The 21,621-nt window shown below is 39.5% G+C and overlaps 3 protein-coding genes across 4 annotated transcripts; 2 read left to right on the top strand and 1 right to left on the bottom strand.

Moving 5' to 3' along the window:
- Positions 1-530: 530 nt before the first annotated feature.
- Positions 531-7,311, bottom strand: pacc1 (proton activated chloride channel 1). Of its 2 annotated transcripts, none has more exons than XM_005946928.3 (8): positions 7,030-7,311; positions 4,414-4,540; positions 4,069-4,281; positions 2,151-2,305; positions 1,873-2,015; positions 1,632-1,773; positions 1,431-1,538; positions 531-1,341 (listed from the first exon to the last, which is right to left on the bottom strand). In XM_005946928.3, exons 1-8 carry the CDS (start codon positions 7,063-7,065, stop codon positions 1,180-1,182), a joined length of 1,086 nt encoding a protein of 361 aa, XP_005946990.1. In that variant the 5' UTR covers positions 7,066-7,311; the 3' UTR covers positions 531-1,179. The 2 variants fall into 2 exon arrangements, with proteins under 2 accessions (XP_005946990.1, XP_042068725.1); XM_042212791.1 differs by having other exon boundaries at positions 4,417-4,540; positions 7,030-7,310.
- Positions 7,312-7,691: 380 nt separating this feature from the next.
- nenf (neudesin neurotrophic factor) lies at positions 7,692-10,737 on the top strand. Its single transcript, XM_005946930.2, has 4 exons — positions 7,692-7,913; positions 8,050-8,110; positions 8,297-8,400; positions 9,880-10,737. The coding sequence occupies exons 1-4, from the start codon at positions 7,773-7,775 to the stop codon at positions 10,054-10,056; spliced, it is 483 nt and encodes a 160-aa protein (XP_005946992.1). The 5' UTR covers positions 7,692-7,772; the 3' UTR covers positions 10,057-10,737.
- Positions 10,738-10,873: 136 nt separating this feature from the next.
- On the top strand, positions 10,874-21,365 carry ezra (ezrin a). Its single transcript, XM_005946931.3, has 13 exons — positions 10,874-11,117; positions 12,777-12,860; positions 13,435-13,530; positions 13,879-14,153; positions 14,912-14,995; positions 15,455-15,601; positions 15,987-16,083; positions 16,219-16,382; positions 16,492-16,622; positions 17,796-17,956; positions 18,147-18,239; positions 18,708-18,974; positions 19,995-21,365. Exons 1-13 carry the CDS (start codon positions 11,106-11,108, stop codon positions 20,157-20,159), a joined length of 1,776 nt encoding a protein of 591 aa, XP_005946993.1. The 5' UTR covers positions 10,874-11,105; the 3' UTR covers positions 20,160-21,365.
- Positions 21,366-21,621: the final 256 nt, after the last annotated feature.

The raw sequence follows: 21,621 nt of genomic DNA, 5'->3' as shown, positions 1-21,621 counted from the left end.
AAACCAGGACGCCACACAGAGACCGAGCAAAAAACAAAAATGTCTAATAGAAAAAAATAACTGTAATGGCACTTTACAAATAAATAAATAAATAAATAAATAAAAATAAAAAAAAAAAATTAAATTGCCAGTGCTTTATGCCCATTCCAGCTCCATAATTTTTAAACAACTTTCTGAACAACTCACTGTCATTTAGGATTTAGTCCTTCCCAGGTCTTAGTATTAAATCCCAGATGAACAACTGCTCATGATACAGTACACTGTGGTACTGTTTATTTAACAAAAAAGTAAATGAAAATAAAGTGTGTGTAAAACTGAGTCCACCCCACTGTAGAAGCACATATATCAGCAGTAACTTGAAGCTTCTGTTTTCCATCCATCTATTTTTTTTCTACTTAACAAATTTGTGGTCCCCTATTCAAGGTAAATCCAAACATATAGATAAAATCAAGGATCAGTTTGTCTGGGAAAGATATAAAGTCTGGACAGTCTACCCATTGATACCGTGTAAAATTAAATTTGGCAGTAAAATACAAGAGTAAAAACATATTTATTTTGAAAAATCATTTAAACAGCAAGATTTCAACATATCGATGCATAACGTTGAATCTAAATGAAAAACAGCAGCACTGCTGGAACATACATGCTACAGAAACAAACTACAAATTAAAAACAGTTCTCAGAAATCCCTTTAGAGTCTTTAAAATAGTATTATCACTTTCAGAACTGAACCAGTCCAAGATATAACACAAAAGTTCACATTTTTTTACACTTAAAAACAACTTTTAAGAAGTTTTAAAAGTGTCTTGGCTTTCAGCAACATTTTCTTGAGTGTGCGTGTCAAACGCAGTGTTTATTGGACGTTTTAGAAGGTGTTTGTGAAGTACATCTTCTTTTGAAATGCAGTAATTAAATATTGGCTCTTAAAGAAAATGAATCTAGCAATAACAATAATCTAGTAATAATCAGTTATTACTGCCAGCTTACATGTTAAAAGAGAAGCAGTAACATCTACAAATGTAATTCATAAGCATGCCCTCGTGCTAATATTTCTCACTACCGATTACAAAAACAGTGCCTGTAGTGACCTGGAAAAAGCAGCTATGTGAGAATAAAGCTCAGCTCCGTCAGATCTTAGAGTTTGGATATTGTAAGATTGTGTCTTGTCTGCAAAGTGTTTCAGGTTACATGGTTCAGTTCCCGTGCTTTATTCCTCAGATGCCTCTTGCGCATCTTGATAGTCCACTTAATAGTGAGTTTGGCAAAATTGGCAGCTTTGAAGAGAGCCATGAAGACCCCACAGAGGATGGCTATAGAGCTCCAGGCATTCGCAGTCACTATCTGTTTGGAAAGAAGCAAAGTTTTGTCGAACAATGAGCAATTCGTGCAAGCACAATTCAAATAAGGAGAAAATTTCTGTGAGAACATACCAGTCGGATTTCCTGCATAAAAGGATCTCGCCACTCAAAGACGGCAAAGTAGAGCTGATCGGTTTGTGCCCCTTCAGGCCTTTTATCGTTGAATTTCACCACAGAAGACTAGACCATTCACCATAAATAATCAAATTAAAAACTTTCAATTCAAATGTCATCGTGCATGGAACTACATGTAAACTGTTGGGACATAAATACCTCTTGTCGAAACTCAACAGCTTCATTTTTTACCCCAGATGTTGTCAATAATGACATTTTGACCCAGGTTCTGAAGCCTCCAGAGAAGGTCCACATGGAGTAATTCCTCTCACAGTCCCTCATAAACTCGGATTTATTTGCACTACAGTCAGAAAACAGGCACGTATGCTGCTATCACACAAATCACTGTTAACACTTTGCAAAACATCAAGCTTCGAGTGTCTTATTAAACAATGATTACCTGTCAGTCAAGTCACTAAACTTGGCAAAAAGCATGTAATTGATGGCACTGAAGTCCTCCTCTGTTTCATTGCGACTGAACTGCATGAAGATCAGTTCTTTGTTACGGACGTCAGATGGCCCGCGGACCACCAGAGCTTTTTTCTGTAACAGTATAATAGTATGTAAATCCAGTGGAGACAATTTTGCAGTTATGTTATAGCTGCACATCTTTAGGATTGCTCAGACTTGTGGGTTGTGTCTGAGAAACAGCCAAATAAAAAAAAAGTTAATTCTGACCTCTGTTTCGTTCGCAAATGGCCCAAAGTAGGTCACTTCTTTTATGTTACAGTCTACTTCTTGAGGCTTGCCGGGGTCCACTAAAGGTGGGATGTAGTCATGGTAGTGATGTTTACAGCTGAGCAGCTGGGCTTTGCCGGGGTACAGAGCTATGCCTGCTCAAAGAAAGTAAACAGAGTCTGCATCAATGTTCTTCAACAGCAGTGTTTATGGACTCACTGCCATTTACTTGTTTGTTCTATGTGGAGGTAAAAATGTAAAATTTTGCAACGGGTGCCTCCAAACACGTTTTATTTTGGTGACGCAGACGAGGACACTTAATGCATTTCAAAATTCTTCCATGTGTCTCTCATCCACAGAGAACAGGATTTGTTCAGCTGTTGCTGACTATTTTCATGGATGTCTTTTCAGATGGAGATTTAAGGCTTAAGGGACTAGCTGAAAAAAAAAATTCAGAGAGCGTGTATTGTTTAAAGAATAAACCACATTATCTTCTAAAGCAAAAATGCAACACAAAAAAGAAAATGCACCTTGCATTGCATGTCTGCAACAACTGACCAAGTCACATTTGATAAGCTGCAATTTTAGAAAAGTTTTCAGATTTAATACACCCTCTGGTGGCCACACAGCAGGCAATACAAATTATTCACACATAACTAGCGCCTGCCTTCTGTCACAGTGTTATTCAATTATTGAGTATTTTGTCACCAACAATAATTTGGGGTTTATCGCGATAGAAAACAGGCCAGGTGTGATAATGAAAAGGAGCAAAGAAGTATTCATTTCTAAAATCTTTGCCAGGGTGGATCATCTGGCTCCATCTCACCCTATCCCCAGCATCCTCCTCTGTCACACAAACCCTCTGCATGTCGTTTTCACTACATCCATGAGCCTCCTCTGTGGTCTCTCTCTTCTCCTCCTGCCTGGCAGCTATATCCACCATCCTGCTCAACCTGAACTGGTTCTCTGATGGACTGGTCACTGGTCACTCCCATTGAACATTTTAACCTCTCAACTCTGACAACTCCAGCTCTGCCTCCTATCTCAAAATCATACATCATAGCAGGTCTCACTACTATCTTGTAAACCTTTCCTTTCTCTAGTGCTGCTATCCTTCGATTGCAAATCACCTTTGACACTCCTCTCCATTATCAAATGCTTTCTCTTGATCCACAGAAACACTGAAACTCCTTCTGACCGTCTCTATATTTCTCCATCGACACTCTCAAAGCAAACATCCCATTCTGGGCGATCGTGGCTCAAGAGTTGGGAGTTCGCCTTGTAATCGGAAGGTTGCCGGTTCGAGCCCCGGCTTGGACAGTCTCGGTCGTTGTGTCCTTGGGCAAGACACTTCACCCGTTGCCTACTGGTGGTGGTCAGAGGGCCCGGTGGCGCCAGTGTCCGGCAGCCTCGCCTCTGTCAGTGCGCCCCAGGGTGGCTGTGGCTACAATGTAGCTTGCCATCACCAGTGTGTGAATGGGTGGATGACTGGATATGTAAAGCGCTTTGGGGTCCTTAGGGACTAGTAAAGCGCTATACAAATACAGGCCATCTGTAGTGCTCTTTCTCTTCATGAAGACATTCAGCTGCTCACTTAGCTTCAAAATCTCTGTCCCATATCTTAATGGCATGGTTAATCAGCTATATCCCCTTGTATACTCAGATACTATTCCATCTAGTGCCACGACAACCACTACATGAAGAGCATGTGTTCCTCCTTCCTGCTAAATGCTGATAAAGGCAGATTTAAATGCTTATAAAAAACAATGTGAAGTGCTGCTGTGTAGTGCAATCTGTATTTTCTGGATGAAATGAGTTACCTGTTGTTCTATGTTTTGGACATAACAGCACACTTAACACCCACTAACCCAGTCATAGTCCTAAAATATGCCCCAAAAAGTGTATCATTCATACTAACCAGGAGATGAAAATGAGTCAACCTCTTTGTAAATGACGGACATAACGGGGTTGTTTAGTTTCTCCAAGAAGTCAGAGATCGTCTGGTAGGCCAGGAATGCTGCCACCGCAGTCAGCAGCAGGTAGATGAAGATGAGCACCACCGTGAAGAAATTCTTCAGACAGGTTTTACTGAATCTCATAGGTGGATTGGTCCACCTAACGTCATCCTGTGCTGTAGGGACAAAGGGGTAAAGGCAGGAATCTGAGTGGACAAATCCAATTACATGCCACAAAAGCGTGGACCCATAAAAAATATATCAGTGTAATGAGTGTCCAGCATGTGGTGCAGAAACACGTCTCCTACTACTTTGTGAGATGCTGCTATCAGGATTCTCATGCTCCGGGTCTTCAGTGACATCATCAAAAAAGACTGGAGACGGTGCGTTGCCTTCATCTTCATCTCCCCCCCCTTCATCATCATCATCATTGAACTGTGAGGTTAAAAAAAGAACATTTAAACACCTATTTCTGGTTACAAGTATAGTAAAACTATACTTAAAATCCTAACAATTACTAAGGTGGGGTCACATTTGTATCCATTTTAAGTGGAGTGGAATAGCACTCTGAGATCTTCAGTTAATGATGAATCAAACCTAATACAAAACCCTTTGCTGGCAATGACGGCCTAAAGTTTTGAACTCATGGACAACATCAGATTGCTGGGTTTCCTCCTTTTTAATGCTTTGAGGCCTTTACTGGAGCAACTTTCGGTTGCTGTTTGTATGTGGGCCTTTCTGTCTGAAGTTTAGTCCTCAACAAGAATAATCCACTTGTCCACTTCTTTGCTTCAATAAACAAAATAAAGGTTTGTTTTGGATCCATGTTTTAGGTCATTGTCCGTCTGTGTTGTGAAACGGTTGGCTGCATTTAAGCAGACTGAATGTCTCTGAACACCTCAGAATTCACTCGGCCCCTTCTGGGGAAGTATAATCTTCCACAGGAGATGCTGATCCAGTTCTAAACTGCAGTCATTGAGTCTGTCCTGTGGTATGGAGCAGCCACTAAACAAGACAGGTGCAGACTGTAGCAGTGCCTGAAAGGCATTCAACCTATTGAGTTCGTGGTCCTTTATTGGGTGAATACCTGAAAGACAGTAAGTTTTATGTATATATATATATATATATGTAATATATATGTAATATATATGTAATATATATACATACATACATACACTATTGTTTTTGGTATATTGTTCCCTTCTCAGTAACGCCACACCTTTTAGTTGCAATGTATTCATCTTCCACATGTTAACTTGTCATATTTTAGTAGTATGTAAACATCTGTTATAGTTACATGTTTTCATGTAACTGTCAGTGCGCCCCAGGGTGGCTGTGGCTACAATGTAGCTTGCCATCACCAATGTGTGAATGTGTGTGTGAATGAGTGGATGACTGGTTGTGTAAAGCGCTTTGGGGTCCTTAGGGACTAGAAAAGCGCTATACAAATACAGGCCATTTACCATTTACCATTCATATCATATATAACATCAGTTTGTTTTTGCTGACAGGTTGCAGTTTTCATGCTCAATGTCAGGTTATATCAAACAGCAGATCTGTATATATCAGAGTTATTATAGTATCGTATTTTCAAATTGGTTTTTATTTTTTCATTTTGACTTTTTTTATTTTTATTTTTTTTTAACTTACTAGTTTTTAGTTTCCTCAGCACATTTTCTTGTGTGAGTTTAGTTTTTATTTTTGGAAGATGTTTAATTTTATTTTAGTTTTTACTAGTTTCAGGATTAGTTCTAAAAGTTAGTTCTATTAGTTAATCTTTTTAATTCTTACTCTATGGAGGGCACGCGTCAGAGGCAGGATTTAGGAAAATGAGCTCAGATATTTGAATACTCAAAATTTTTGGACACAGCTGGTCGATGTCCATCAATGTCTCATCGGGCGAGTTATTATTGAAACTTTATCAAACTAACAGATACTAAAGCTTAATATTTTTCCCTCTACTTTTTTTTTACTTAATTTGGTTTAGTTTTTCATTTTTGTTAACTAAAATGTTGTTTTCAAGTCTAGTTTTAGGACTTAGTTCAGTTAAGTCCACAAAGAGCAGTGAACCTTAGAGAAGCAGGGACACAGGTCAGCCGATCATGGTTACACACACACACAAAACAAATCTGCTCGAGCTCACAGTACAAATTTTCACATCTTGTAATTATTTTCTTTAAATAATTTTAGGATTCCCTCATCTGTTAAATCCCACTTTAACCCCTTCTTTTAAGACCCCCTGTCTCAAAAGAAATTACAAAATATAGAAAACAGTAACATTTCACTACTTTTGCCTTCTACAAACCTGACATTTAGTCACAACAACAATGATTACTGTTTCTTTCATTTCACTGACCTGCAATCAAATATTCCAATGACAAAACAGTTTAACTTATCTGGTGTTGATATTTAAGGTCAGTGGTTATAAGTTAAAATAAAATACACATTTTAAAAAAAAAGTATCACACTGTCTGTTTTACATTATGTCCAAACCATCTTTCAGTGAGGAGAGCCTAAACAATGAAAACACCTGACAGCACCACAAACTTAATGACCAAGTCAGCGCTGGCTCCAAATGCAAGCGAGGCTTTAAAATGGCCATACCGACCAGTGGTTTTAAAAGGTTTTACGCCATTTCTGCAGCTATTTTAAAGCTTAAAATAAGAACTGGCGAATAATCTAAATGAATACTGCAACTATAGCTGAAACCCAAAGGAAACATGAAGTCAGGAAACGGCTGCTCAGTCACATGATGCCAAATACGCCCGACAGGAGCATGGACACAGCGAGAGAAAAAGACTTTACTGCTGTCCTCAGAGACAATAAAAAAAAGAAGCCTACAGTCTGTAGCAGTCCTGTGATTACTGAGACAAACATGAAAGATTTCAGAGTGAAACACAAACGCGAAGGAACTTGTAACTTACCTCCTGGTATGAGAGGGACCTTCCTTTTCTGAGCATTCCTCTGCGGAACTTCCAGTGACTTCACCTAAAGCAGCTCTTCAAGCTTTTTGTGCCAACTCAGCAGATTGCTCCTAATAAACCTGACATGTTTAAAAACACCACATTCCACCGAGCTCAAGTCTCATAGTTAAAAAAAAAAAGACACCAGCACCCACCCCTGGGGGTTTTGGAGAAGTAGATAAAGGCCCAACCCACGATAATAACAGGGGACCCATGGGCCGCGATTCAATGCGATCTTGTTTCCTTGTTGTGGCTTCCTTGTGTCCTAGCTCGTTACCTTAGGTTGATTCCTAATGCTGCGTTCATGTACTTATGAGAAAACTCATTTATCTAAAAAAACAACAACATGCTACTGCGACAAGAAACCGCATTTTTACTGAAATGCCACCCCATTCCTACAAGTTTATTTTTTACTCAAATGAACTTGACTATGGTGTTATGTTTTTCATAAGATATTTATGACATTTTTTAAATTTATGTCTAAATAAAATCTATACAAATGACAAATAAATGCACAAAAATCACATCTTCATTGCTTATAGTCCAGAATATAAACAGATATCAGCGAGAACCGGTTTAAAAATAATGTCGGTGAAATTTCCGAGGCTTTCAAATGCATCACGACCAGAGAGTACCTGGGCATTGAAAGGGAAGTGGATGAAGAAGTTTCCGCCTGAACTTCTTGTTTAAACAACGACCTTGCCATGGCAACAGCGCGATTTTGTGTCTTATTTATCATCCTCGCCGTGGCTTTAGCGGAAGATGCTGAAGTAAAACACAAAACTGCTCCAAAACCTGTCCGTTTATTCACCGAGGAGGAGCTGCAGAGATACGACGGCAGCGAGGTAAACTGTTGGAGAAATAAAATCCCGGCATGTGCTGCTGAAAATGAACTCGCGTGTCTACTTGTGCGTGCATTTTTTTTTTTTTTTTGTTAAGAGTCATCTATATTTATCATCGCTCTTTCTTTTCCTATTATAGGAGGGCCAGCCTATTTATATGGCAGTAAAAGGGGTTGTGTTTGATGTCACCAAGGGAAAAGGTAGATGTAGAAAAAACATTATCTAACTCCTGGATTCAAATCAGTCATTAAAGTCAGTTCTAATAAAAAGTGATTTAACACATTAGAAGGCTTTCTCTATAAACTAACCTGACTCGGGTCATTTGCTTATTAGTCTCTGCTGTCAGCGCGTTGATTTTAATGTGCATTTTATTTCACCCATTCCAGAGTTTTATGGAAAAGATGCTCCATATAATGCGCTGGTAGGTAAGGACTCCACTCGAGCTGTGGCCAAGATGTCACTGGACCCCGCAGACTTGACATCAGACACTGTGAGTTTCAGCTGAACGTAGAGTACTGTGCAAAACTCTTGATTCACCCCTCATTTCTTTATATTCTGCTCTACTTGACATTTAATGCAAGAGATCCCCCCTCCCCCCAAATTTCTTTTTGGCCGTGCAGATTGAATGTAACAGGTAGGGGGAGGATGAAGACACTAAATGCAACAAATACATATCTATTTTTTGAAATAAGAAAAAAAAACTAGATAACATAAAATTTCTACCAGTTTTATCTTCTTCATCAAAGAATAGGCAGTTTCTGTTGAGATAAAGAATATACAGCACAGTGTGCCGCTCTCCTTTTCTTTGTTAATATGAGTCATTGTAGCTCATCCAACAGTCTCACTCTACATATGAGACATTTTCCCATCCCACCATTATGTGGCGTGGGGCAGTGTCACACATTGCTCAGCATGACAATGATCCCAAACACACTGTTAGTGCAGGAAAAGCATACCAGGGTAGAAAAACACACAGTAAAACTCTATAACTCAGCGTTAACGAAGCACAGAGAACAACAGAAGAACATCCAAAGAAGATATTTGAATATCCTTCATGAAGCCTGGAGAATTGTTCTTGAGAACTACTTAAAGAAATTACAAGAAAACTGACGAAGACACTGCTGACTAAGTTTAGACTGAAGTTTAGAATGAAGGTGGTCATAACAAATATTGACTTTCATGCTCCTTAGATTTGTGTAAACTCTGTTTTTCACTCACATTCTGTGTTTCCATGTATGTGCAAACATATTTCAATAAATCACTGCACTAATTTCCCATTTTCCCAGCATAAGATAAAGAATGAGGTGTGGCTCAAGGCTTTTGGACAGGATTGTACAATAGTTCATTAATGCTCTGACTACATTTTTCCCCGGTGTAGACACTTTAAAAAGCAAAGTGACTGGAGCAAGTAAAACAATAAATCACAAAGTTTCTGTAACACCAAAGGCCATAAAAGGTGAAAAAATGCCAGACTTCCTTACAAAATGTCACCATTTGAACATTTCAGACAACTTATGATTCATAGGAAATACATTTAAAGGGACAGTTTCACAGACCCAGGTGCAGGTGAGGTATTGACAGCTGTGTGAAAAATATGAGGTGAAACTAAGGTGAATAAATAGGATCTTTTAGGGAACATAAACAACACTGTGCTAATGCGATTATATCAACTTTTATTAAAGTAAAAGTTCATTTAGATCACTTTTTATTGTAAAAGACTGAAGTAATCATCTCGCTGTTTTAAGTAAGTTCTTTGCATAAGTGCTAATAGTCTTTCTTTCTAACTCTTAGCAAACGAAATAAATAAAAGGGGGCAAATAGGCAAGCATAGCTTTCCCAAAAAGCACACCCCTTTTCCCAGGTACAGGTCTCCGAGCTTTTCCACAAGTCAGAATGCTCAAAGGTTAAAAAACACACATATATTAAAAAAGCACTGATTAATGTTCCTTAATTATCTTCACCTCCACAGACAGGCCTCACTGAAGAGCAGCTAAAGTCTCTGGACAGTATATTTGAAGGCACCTACAAAGCCAAGTATCCCATTGTGGGTTACACAGCATCCCGTATCCTGAACGAGGATGGAAGTCCCAACAAAGACTTCAAACCCGAGGACCAGCCTCATTTTCAAATCAAAGATGAATTTTAATGTAATTTCATGTGGTCACTTTACTTGACAAGAATCGCGATGAAGAAGTTTGATACATGTGCAATAATAGGAGAAGCATTATCCTGTTGACTCAAGATTGAGAATTAAATAGCGCTTTAATAGCTTTGACCAGTTTACGGTGCACCAACTACTTTAATACCTGTTGTATCATCTGACTGAGATAAAAAGCGGGGACTTTGGAGTAAGAGTATGCAGATAGTTAACGGTCTCCCGGAGACACATTTAAAGAAGTTTAAGCACAGATCAAGATGCCTCCTGCTCCTCTCACAGTGCTCTAAGCCATTTAATTTCATACTCTAAACATTAGGAGCTCAAAGCTCCTTGCAAACTTAAAATAATCTTCATGCACTGTAGCTGCAGTGTTTTGTTTTATTTTTATAAATGAGAGACTGTAGCTGATAATTTTTGTCACTAATCAATTCATTTTTTGAACTCTGTATTTTACTGTGAAACTAAATGAATTATGTGAATGACTCAGTGGAATATTTATGTTTAGGAAACAATAAATCTGCAGCTTTGTTAGTGTTCATCGGTCCACATGTATTCAACTTGTTCGTCTACAATTCTCATTAAAGTCTGAAAATGTTCTAATCTTTTGTTGGTCTCATCCGTGTTCTACCACACACAACTGTGTTACCTTGACACGATCTCTTTATGACAGCCCTCTCTGCTGTCACCTCCAAACAGGCGACATAAATAGATCGTCCGGCCCCTTATAGTCTTGCTTGCTCTGATCAAAGGTCGCAGTACTTAAGGTGCTGAAGCAGGTGATAGTCTTTGGGTGGAATTACGCATCTTGCGCTGCCAGTGGCCACATTGGAAGTAAATCTTTCAGTTTTGTGATAGTAACTCTCACGTCACTCTGCGTAATCTGCTGAGTTCAAAGGGCACGAGCCCTGCCCAGGAGTTTTCGAGCGAGAGCGGTGCTGTGCTCTTTATCAGGCGCACGTTCAGCTGGGAGACGTTCACTGCAACCTGTGACAACCTGGGAACCACTTGGTACTACTCAGCCACCAAACGCAGCCAAGATGCCCAAAACGGTAGGATCGCCACGATTTAAATGATTATATGTCACTGAAGTGTTTCTTCCTGTTGCATATTCAAAAATGTCAGTGGTGGGTTTATACATTTATTTGTGTGGTTTCTTTGAATTGCTTATGCTGAGAATGACCACTAGATACATTTCAGAGTTACTTGCATAAATACAGATTTAATAGCTTTAATTTCTAATTAAATGTCCTTTTTTTTTAAAAAGAAATAAACAGTCTGGCCAAGCTTCTTGTTTCCAAGAGTCCAAGATCCTTCTTGGCATTTACTCATTAACTAAGTGTAGAGTTTGACCCATGCTGCTCACATTCCTGACAGAAAAATGCTACTTCAGGTCTGCAACCAGCCTGTCTGCTGTTTCTCTGGGCATGCATAATGCACTGCAATCATGGTAATTCCCTTTAGTGCCACTGAAGTGATTTTTAAATGCTAAGAACGAACTCATGACTGTACAGTTTAACCGCTTTTCTCTGCTCCGTTTGATTTTCTGAGGCACCCTGCACCAAACAAGACACCTCTGTCTTAAACAAAGAAAACTCTCATGTTCTAAATGTCCGCAGTTACTTAAGCTTTCAGCATCAGTCTGTCGGAAAACTGATAAGAACGACTGGCCTGTGCATTACGAAAGCAGCTCTGTGCTTATATTGACACTGCAAGGAGAAAGCCTCTCTTAAGAGGTCATTCTGACGTCTACGTCCATTTGACTGACCTTAAACTAACTACAAATCAAATAAAATTATGAGTCATAGTTGCAGGTGTTGTTTGCATTGTGGAAAACGGTTTTTGAACAGCTAAACAAAAGAGGTGCGACAGTACCAAAAAGCACAATCCAAGTATAAACAAATTAAGATAATCCTACATAGCTCAACGGTATAAACTGGTGACTGAGTCTAATGGATTAATGATTCATCAGTGATGTCCACAGTCAGTGATTAGTGAGCGATTAAGGTTGTGGCAGGTAGGAAACACCTGCAGGATGTCAGCGAGTTGAGCTATTACCTTATGCATGCCATCACTGGAGGTGGTAACAGTTGAGTAACACGTTAGAGGTTTCACAAATGGATGTTCCAGCTTTTGCTGCTCAAGTTTCGATGGGATTATCTTTATGACACCCGGGGCGTGCTGTAGTATAACTTCATAAAACAATTGTGTAACTGCTACAAGCCCAATCTGGCCTGTGATCAGGGTCCGTGTGTTGAGAACAGCCTGGGTGCTTTAGTGTGTTTTTTTTATGTTGAACATCTGCTCTATAGACATTTTAAAGTGTCATTTCTTTTCCACTTTAATCGTTGTTGTTATAAAACAGGCTGATCTTGACTAACAACGGTAAAGTCAACTCTGCAAGCGTTGTAATCTGCGTATGTGCAACCTTGTGTAACCTCGCAAGAGTAGTCCGAAGTCTAATGAGATAGTGAGCAATTATGGTTTATGAATAATCCACTTCACAGCTCCTTCACACATATGACTACAATATCTTTATGTTTCCAGGCTGATCGCTGATCGCTGCAAACTAATAATAAGATCACAGTAAAATATTTCTGCCCGGTTACAGATTCTCTGAGAAAAGGAAGCTGATTGTTTGCAAATATGATTCATGTGTATACAAAAAGAAATCTCTGTCATCACGTGACTAAATGACCTTTATGCTGCAGGTCAATGTCCGCATCACCACAATGGACGCGGAGCTGGAGTTCTCCTTCCACCCCAACACAACAGGGAAGCAGCTCTTTGACCAGGTCGGTGTGATGCAGTTCACAAAGCACATCCTGTATTATTTTATAGATCCCGGATGACTTTATGTAGACTGAAAAGTTTCTGTTTCTTTCTTTCTTTTGAGAAGTCTTTCATGCATTTAAAATAAATAAATAAAATGGACTGGCAAAGTGATGGATTAATGCCAAGTAGCAGCAAATACAACAGTGTAAATACAGTACAGACCTTTGAAATACTTCAGCAGAGAAATACTTTCAGTCAGATACACTCGCGTTGGTATTTGTTTTGCAGATAAATGGTCTTAACTGTAACCAGTGGGTATTTTATTCCATCAGCAAAGCAACTAGTAACCATAGCTGTCCCACAGATCTAGTCTGGTAAAAGCTGGCCAGTTTAATGAGCCCCTTTGTGATAAAAAAAAAAAAATATCAAAAAAACAAGCTTAACGTTCTCATTTAAAAGTTCTGTAATCTTATCCAAAGGTTTTATTCTTCAGGGAGAAATTACCGCAAGAGTCATGGAGGAGGTTTTGATTAAAAAGTGAAGAAGCTGTTGAGAAGATGTGCAGGATTTTGTTATCATGTCTCCACTCTGAAGGTTTCCAGGACCATCGGCCTGCGTGAGACTTGGTACTTCGGGCTGCAGTTTGTTGACATCAGAGGATTCACCTCATGGTTGAACTCTGAAAAGAAGGTGAGGACTTGCAGTGATGTTAACCTCTGTTTCATCTACTCTGTTTAGAATTGTTAATTGTAAATGTAAAAACCCAGAGGCCTGCTGCAGCTCTCAGTTCTACATCTTTTTTATTATTAAATGTACTGTATTATTTTTATGTGTCTATTTAATTTGGATTTTTCTGTATTGTGTGCAAGTAAGCATTTAATTGTTAAATCGAGAGTTAAAATACGTGTTGTTCGTAAAAGTAATTTGACCCTTTTTCTACGGGATTCTTGCCCACACTCTGTTATTTATTTAGCTGTCTTTACTACTCTGCTGTAGGAACTTCAATCATATTTTATTCTTTAATTATTGCCCCTCTAGGTGATGTCTCAGGAAGTGAAGAAAGAGACTCCCCTGCAGTTCAAGCTGTTGGTCAAGTTTTACCCTGAGGATGCAGCCGAGGAGCTGATCCAGGACATCACCAGGAGGCTCTTCTTCCTCCAGGTGAAGGAGGCGATTCTGAATGAGGAGATCTACAGCCCTCCAGAGACCGCCGTGCTGCTGGGCTCCTACGCCATCCAGGCAAAGTATGGCGAGTACAACAAGTCGACGCACAAGCCACGTTACATGTCCTCTGAGCGTCTTCTGCCCAAGAGGTGAGTGCGAGTGGATCTGCAGCAGCTGCACATTGGTGAGCAGGAAATCAGTTATTTGCAACTCAGTACAACTTTACTGCTTTTTTGCAAGGGCAGATTTATGCAGCAGTGATCCGAGTTGAAAGATTAACACCGCATCCATCCTACGGGAACTCTTTACAATTGTGACGTTCCAAAATGTAGATAAAATTCCTCTAACGCTACAACTAGATTTGACTTTCACAGTTTTATTACTACGAGTGTTATTCTCTCAAATAATTCTCAGACATCAGCTGCTCTGATAGTCAGTAGCACATTTTTTAAATACAATTTGTCATTCATCATCTTATTTCCCCTAAAAGTTAGTGAACTGATTATTTTCTAAAATTAAACACATGACCACATGGATGAAGCGGCTCTGTCTTTTTACCTTGCTGAGTGCACTTAAAAGAAGATTAGGACCATTTATCTGTGATTGGTGTAGTTTTTGCATCAACTTTGCACTCATAAAATGACAGAACAGCCGCATCATAAATGATAGTCTTCTGGATAAATGACCTCTTTTCCTTTACAGCAAATCTGGAACTCATCCTGGCTACTAGCCTCCCCGAATTATCGAACTATTAACCAATGTGTGATAATGCCCCTTCGGCTCCTGACAAAGGATCTCTGGGAAAGACACAACAATGCATCATGTGTATGCTTTAACCCTGTATGTATACACAGACTGTTTACATTTTCACCAGCATGGGTTGCTGATAGCTTGCTGCTCCCCTCAGAGTGCTGGACCAACACAAGCTGTCAAGGGAGCAGTGGGAGGAGAGAATCCAGGTTTGGCACCAGGAGCACGGAGCGATGCTAAAGTAAGTGAAGGCTGAGTGGCGTAAATTTCCTCCCTCAAATGGATGCTTTCAGGACTTTACTTTTTAAGAATGAACAGCATTTTTGGTCTCACAGCGTCCTGGAGTTTTGTAGTCAGTGAACTTTTACAAGCAGTAAAGTAAAGTAGACTTAAAAGGCTTTGTTCTTACTCATGATCACTCAGCTTTTACAGATGCTGCAGTGTAACCGTGTTAGCATAAAGGAAAAAGAAATTCAGCAGCAACTATTTTATAACTCATTGCTGTGTTTTTGATGCCCAAAAAAGCTTCACGCACTCTGTTGTAATGATTATTTGCTTTTTTTGGTTCTAATTAGTTAATAAGGGACATGGATTATTAGGTGGAGGTTTGCCGCCACACTTTAAACCCCCCAAAATAAAGTAAAAGACAAATTAGTCTGTTGAATATTTAATATTTTATTTAATTATCTAATGTGAACAGGGAAGAGGCCATGATTGAGTACCTGAAGATCACCCAGGATCTTGAGATGTATGGCATTAACTACTTTGACATCAAGAACAAGAAGGGCACAGACCTGCTCCTGGGAGTCGACGCTCTAGGCCTCAACATTTATGCAAAGAATGACAAGTAAATCAGTTTTTGTAGTAAATCTCTCTCTCTGTATTTCTGTTGTTTTGTCCCTGCTTTTGTTTGCTGTAACGTTGTTCTGTGCGCTGACCTGATAAAACACATCTGTAGACAGGAGATCAATGCACCAGCGGTCAAACCTCAGTCGGAGGCGTGTGTCAACTTTCCTTTCAGTGGCTGGTTTTAAATAACGCATCTAACTATATGGATGTTGCTTTGAAGAGGTCATTGACCCAATTCTACTACAACATGAACCTACAAACCCTCCCCAGCCACTTCCTCTGATATCGCATGCGTCATCCTGTCCAGCTGTGAACCTTTTAAAGAAACAAACTTAAAGCTCATATCACACTGTGAAAAATATCTCTTTTTATCCATTTTTCAGGCTGACTCCGAAGATTGGATTTCCCTGGAGTGAAATTAGAAACATTTCTTTCAATGATAAGAAATTTGTTATCAAGCCCATAGACAAGAAAGCCCAAGTAAGTGTTTTATGAGTTTAATAATCTTCACTAGTATCAAACAGCTTTTTTATACCAAGAGATTTTAAACGAAGCCTATGGAGCCCTTTTTGAAAAAGAAAAAAAAGTTGTCTTCTACTTTTCTGTCTTTTAAAGGACTTTGTATTCTACGCTCCACGGCTTAAAGTCAACAAGGGCATCCTGCAGCTGTGCATAGGCAACCATGAACTGTACATGCGACGCCGCAAGCCCGACACCATCGAGGTTCAGCAGATGAAGGCTCAGGCCACGCAGGAGAGGCAGCAGAAGAAGATGGAGAGGTGGGTGAAGCTAAGCGCCCGGTTAAAATGATGCAGGCAAACTTAATTGGAATTTGAAATGTGTAGGCTTTGCGTTAGGCGTGCGATTGAGCTTTTCCGTGTTCTGCAGGGATCAGCTGGAGAGCGAGAAGAAGAGGAGGACGGCCATCGAGAGGGAGAAGGAGGAGATGGAGAGAGAAAAGCGGGAGCTGATGGAGAGGCTCCACCAGTTTGAAGAGACAACTAGGAGAGCAGAGAGAGGTGAGATAGAAAATTTGACGTAGAAACTGCATCGCTGCGGATCTTATCTGTTGTATAGTGCTATGAAAAAGGAGATTTCACTGATTTTTTTTCTCAGTAGTCCACATTAAACCGTTTATTAACCATCTGCTAACACCTGTAGAACCTTGAGGATTTGAGCTATTACAGGTTTACGGCTTAACTATACATCCATCCATCCATCCATCCATCCATCCATCCATCCATCCATCCATCCATCCACTTCAGGGTACCAACTTGAAAGTTCACACTGTTTGATAGAAACTATTACATATGTGAGCTAAAGCGATAAAGGGTGTCCCACATTATAAACATGAACCTTTCGTTCTTGGTTAATTTCCTTTTTGGGGCGGGGCTTTTTTTGTAAAACCTGGATATTTTAATCATTAATTGCTCTTAAAAATAAAAATAAACATAAATGCCACATCTATATCAGCTCTTCCACTACCCAACTTCAACCGTCATTGCACAGTACTGTATATATTCTAAGAAGTAGATCAGAAAACCCTTTTCTCAAAAGTACTATTGACATTTGGTAAAAAGCCCACCACCATATTAGGTAAAACCCCCTCCTCCATCATCCTCCCTTGCTTCTCCCCCATATGGTGGAATATATATTTGAGAGTTGGAAGGGCAGATTTCAAAACATGGTTTGACAAAAATGTGAGGAGGATGGGAGATCGTTACTTGAAAAGCAACTTTGTTATGTTGGGCGAATTTTGTCAAACATATGATCTTCACAAAAGGCATTTCTTTAAATATCTGCAGTTAACATATTTTTTTCCCAATCATCGGCATTTAGCATTTAAAACGTTCAAATCATTTTTAAAATCTAAAACACAAGGCTCATATTTCTATGATCTTAACAACCTTGATGTCTTATGATAATGAAGATGTGCAGTAAAGATAATAATAAAATAAATTCATAAAACCTTTATTAGAGTTTTGGAACCACCAAAATATTTTAATAGTACTGTATTTTCCTTTTTTCCCTGTAACTTTAATCTTTTTTTTCTATGATGTTAACATAGAAATGTTTAAAAAAGAAAGCACCCCGATTTAAGACAAATCAGAGTTTTGAATTTCTTATCCTGCATTTTTATAACAACGTACAGTGCTTTATAGATTTCCCCGTGTTCTGACTTTGTCACGCAGAGCTTCAGGAGCAGCTGGACCGGGCCATGAGGTTGGAGGAGGAGAGGAGGAGGGTGGAGGAGGAGGCGGCCCGGCTGGAGGCTGAGAGGATGGAGGCTATAATAGCCAAGGAGGAGCTGGCCAGGCAAGCTGAGGACCAGTTAAAGAGCCAGGAGCAGCTGGTGAGTGTGAAGCACATGAGGGAAAAAGTCCTGATAAATCTCCTGAATTCATTCTAAGCACTTATCGGCTGTTCTAATGGCAGATTAAAGTACCACGGAGGTTTTTTGCTTTTGCTTTCATCACATTTCTAAAATGACAGCATGCCTATTCTGTTATTCTCACGTCACAGTGTTGTGCTTCCTCCTTCAGGCTGCAGAGCTGGCCGAATATAGCGCCAAGATTACTGCGCTGGAGGAGGCCAAGAGAGCCAAGGAGGAAGAGGCTGAGACATGGCACACCAAGGTGGGTCTCCAGCATGCAGTCAAAAGCTCCACAAGTCACAGGAAATACCAGAAAAATGTCCCAGCACAATATCAAATATAAATTTATTGTTTAAAAGAAAGAAAACGATTTATCTGTATAAGTCATCCATAATTTGAATCTTTTGCACTGTAATTTACATTGCATACTTCCTCAAAAACATAACTACTCATGTACTGTAACCCTTGCATCTTATTCATATTAGATTGCTTTGGTTTGAAAGTATAAATTCAGGAGCCATGTTTTAGTGGAGAGGTCAGAAAGGCAGGTAGGTTCAAGTTTACAAAAACCAGAAAGCTTGATTTGTCAATGTCCTTGCAAATTTGGGTATTACTGTCATATATATACAACTAAAACACTTAAAATACTACATTTATATTATAATCAAATGCTCAATGATGCAAACCACCAACAAATCTAACACACGCCTCTCCCCACCTTTCCTTTTAGGCTGTCGAAGTGGAGGAGAGTCTGCTGAAAACGAAGGAGGAGCTGCACACTGTGATGAGTTCTGCCAACTCAGCTCCTGTTGCTGAGCATGCATCCTCCTCATCCTCCTCCTCCTCCTCCTCAGACAGCGAGAGTGACCATGAGCACAGCGAAGAAAACAGCACCTATAGCGCCGAGCTGCAGACACAAGGCATCAACTACGACCGCCAGGAGGAGGAGCGACTCACCGAGGCCGAGAAGAACGAGCGCCTGCAGAAGCAGCTTCAGGTTAGTTCAGGGACCTGGAATACATCCCAGATCAGCCGGAGTCTGCAGCAATGCTTAAGACACTTTTTTCTCGTAGCTTTTCTATAGCTTCCAAAACACTTATAGCAAAAATATGCTGTGTTAAAAAAAGCCATGAAATTTTAAGCATCTATTATAGAAGCCCAAATAATGTTGTTCTAGAAATAAGTCTCACTACTCGGCACCTGAGCACCTTTCTTGGAAGGGTTTATCGAGGCATTATCAAAGTTAACTTTAAATTCAATCTTCACTCGAACATAAACATTTAAAACTATCTGTGACTTTGCCCCAAGATAAGGTTTTTAAAAGTTTTTTTTTCTAATGGATAATACTTCTACCATCATCTTTGAGGTTTTTGAATTCACTCACATTTTCAATCACGATTCGTTGAGGCTCTTTTCCCTCTCTTGTAATACTTCAGGAAAAGAGCCTGGAGAGGGGAGGCAAGAGCTGGAGAGAGCAGTAGAAGAGAGACAGAAGAGAGACATGTGTGAGCAAGAGACAGATAGTTGAAATAGAGAAGAAGCAAGGAGCAGAGGTAGTGAAGGTGGATGAGTTTAAATACCTTGGGGGGTCAAGCATTCAAAGCAGCAGAAAGTGCACAAGACAGGTGAAGAAGAGAGTGCAGGCAGGGTGGAGTGGGTGAAGACGAGTATCAGGGGGAATTTGCAGCAAGAGTGAAAAGGAAGGTTTACAAGATGGTAGTAAAACCTGGTATGATTATGGTTTAAGGTGATGGTGACATTGACAAAAAGAGCTGGCGATAAGATTTTCATTGGGAGTGACCTGAATGGGCAGAGGGTCGGTGTGACAGAGCAGGATGCAAGTGATATAGTGAGGCAATGGAGGCAGATGATCGAGTGTGGCAACCCCAAAAAGGAACAGCCAAAAGAACAAGATGATTAAATTAAAGATATCACTTTCTAATGGAGGTGTTGCCAAGATATCTGTTGATGAAGTGAATTGTATACAGTTTAATAACTGGGCACGACTCCTCCGCAGGACCTGAGCTCAGAGCTGGCACAATCCCGAGACGATAACAAGAAGACCCAGAACGATAAACTCCATGCCGAGAACGTCCGCGCTGGCCGTGATAAGTACAAGACCCTCCGTCAGATCCGTATGGGCAACACCAAGCAGAGGATTGATGAGTTTGAGGCCTTGTAGAAATGCCAGAGACCTAAAGCTCTCTCACAAATACCTCGTGAAGGCCTTGTTCAGCATTTTAATATAACTGAAGCCAAATGTGATCCCAAACACCCAGAAAAGGCATGGAGCTGATCTATGTAATAATTTCTGCACGAGTTTTACTTTGCTGGCTGAAACTGGCACTGTGGGTTGTTTTTGCTCTATTCTGTTTTGTGTTGCACTCAAATGTTTCCAATGTGCTGTTTAGTCCCATTAAAATGCTGATGTGCATCACTCTGGAGACCAGATATACTGTATGAACAAAGCTAGTACTAGGAGTACTATAGAACTTATATATCTTATCATAACTAATCAGTAGTTGTTGCAATTTACATTTGCAGTTTTGTTACTGTAACAAACTGAAGTGGTTAAATTTTGATTTATTTAAATGAATGCCTGATGCTTAAAAAAAGATCTTTTTTATTTTATTTGTTTGATAGTTTTGCCAAAGAAATGTCAGCAAAGTGTAGAAAGGTTCCCACTTGTGTCCCAAGAGGCTTGATGTAATGCTGTCATACAAAATGAATCTCAGTTTGCAATAAAATAAAACTGAGACTCACAGCAAATTAATTCATAATTACTCATGAATATTCCTGGTGGTCTGGCCCTCCTCGTCATGTTCTCCTGTATTTTATTTGTGTAAATAACAGTGCAACTTATTTCATTAATATACTTACATAATCTCTCCTGCTTCAAATGTATTGTTTTTATGATTTTCAGAATTTACTTATTGGAGTTACTTTATTTAACCACATGGGAACATTTAATGTATTCTTACACCGTCCTGTTTGTGTTCAGGTCAGATCTAGAGCATCTAATTTACAGTGAACAGGATACAGCAGACAAAAAGACAAGAAAAGACAAAAAGGCCAAAACTGAAGCAGCTTAATGGTTTCTATATTACATCTTTTATTATTTCTCCATTTGTTGTTTGAAAATGTTCTCCGGTGCTGCAGAAGCATTTTTAATGTTCGGCATTAAAAATGAAACACATGTTAAAAAAAAACACCAAAGAAAAGTCAGCGAGAAGACCTTAAACTCGGAATTAATTAAACTTCACCTTGTGCAGCTTTGTATTTTTAGGCAGAAGAGAAAATGAAGGCAGGAAAAAAGCTTTTTATGAGGCTATGGCATCTCTTGAATATTGTGTCATTACAGGCATTAAACATTAAAACTTGAAAAATATTCAAATTGTCATCATTTGCATGATTCTTCTCCATTATTGTCTGTGTGAGGAAGGGATAAAAGTTGAATTTAGAAAGATTTAATAGCTGCGTTAGTGAAAAGTGGAATTTGATCTTTTCTGTAACTTTCACCATTTAGTGAAACATGCTGATGTGAGTGCAGCACACAGACAGGAAGCTCAAGTGATGCCCGCTTTCAACTTTAGCTCCCTGTGATGATGTTTGAGGAAACTGAGGCTCCCTGCTGTCACGGGTCA

Source organism: Haplochromis burtoni, unplaced genomic scaffold (genome assembly GCF_018398535.1).
Source record: "Haplochromis burtoni strain Fernald_Lab_line unplaced genomic scaffold, NCSU_Asbu1 Contig_393, whole genome shotgun sequence".
NCBI lineage: Eukaryota > Metazoa > Chordata > Actinopteri > Cichliformes > Cichlidae > Haplochromis > Haplochromis burtoni.
The sequence above is the reverse complement of the archived record's forward strand: the minus strand, read 5'-3'. Positions and strand labels throughout refer to the sequence as shown.

What these genes read in the sequence shown, in the direction of transcription:
- pacc1 (XM_005946928.3), bottom strand. Translation starts at nt 7,065, where the DNA reads ATGCTCAGAAAAGGAAGGTCCCTCTCATACCAGGAG. An exon ending in TAGCAGCATCTCACAAAGTA is followed by an intron (nt 4,282 to 4,413) that starts GTAGGAGACGTG and finishes TTGTCCCTACAG; the next exon opens with CACAGGATGACGTTAGGTGG. An exon ending in TTTAGTGACTTGACTGACAG is followed by an intron (nt 1,774 to 1,872) that starts GTAATCATTGTT and finishes TTCTGACTGTAG; the next exon opens with TGCAAATAAATCCGAGTTTA.
- nenf (XM_005946930.2), top strand. Translation starts at nt 7,773, where the DNA reads ATGGCAACAGCGCGATTTTGTGTCTTATTTATCATCCTCGCCGTGGCT. An exon ending in TGATGTCACCAAGGGAAAAG is followed by an intron (nt 8,111 to 8,296) that starts GTAGATGTAGAA and finishes CACCCATTCCAG; the next exon opens with AGTTTTATGGAAAAGATGCT. An exon ending in CAGACTTGACATCAGACACT is followed by an intron (nt 8,401 to 9,879) that starts GTGAGTTTCAGC and finishes TCACCTCCACAG; the next exon opens with ACAGGCCTCACTGAAGAGCA.
- ezra (XM_005946931.3), top strand. An exon ending in ATTTATGCAAAGAATGACAA is followed by an intron (nt 15,602 to 15,986) that starts GTAAATCAGTTT and finishes TCCATTTTTCAG; the next exon opens with GCTGACTCCGAAGATTGGAT. An exon ending in CCATAGACAAGAAAGCCCAA is followed by an intron (nt 16,084 to 16,218) that starts GTAAGTGTTTTA and finishes TGTCTTTTAAAG; the next exon opens with GACTTTGTATTCTACGCTCC.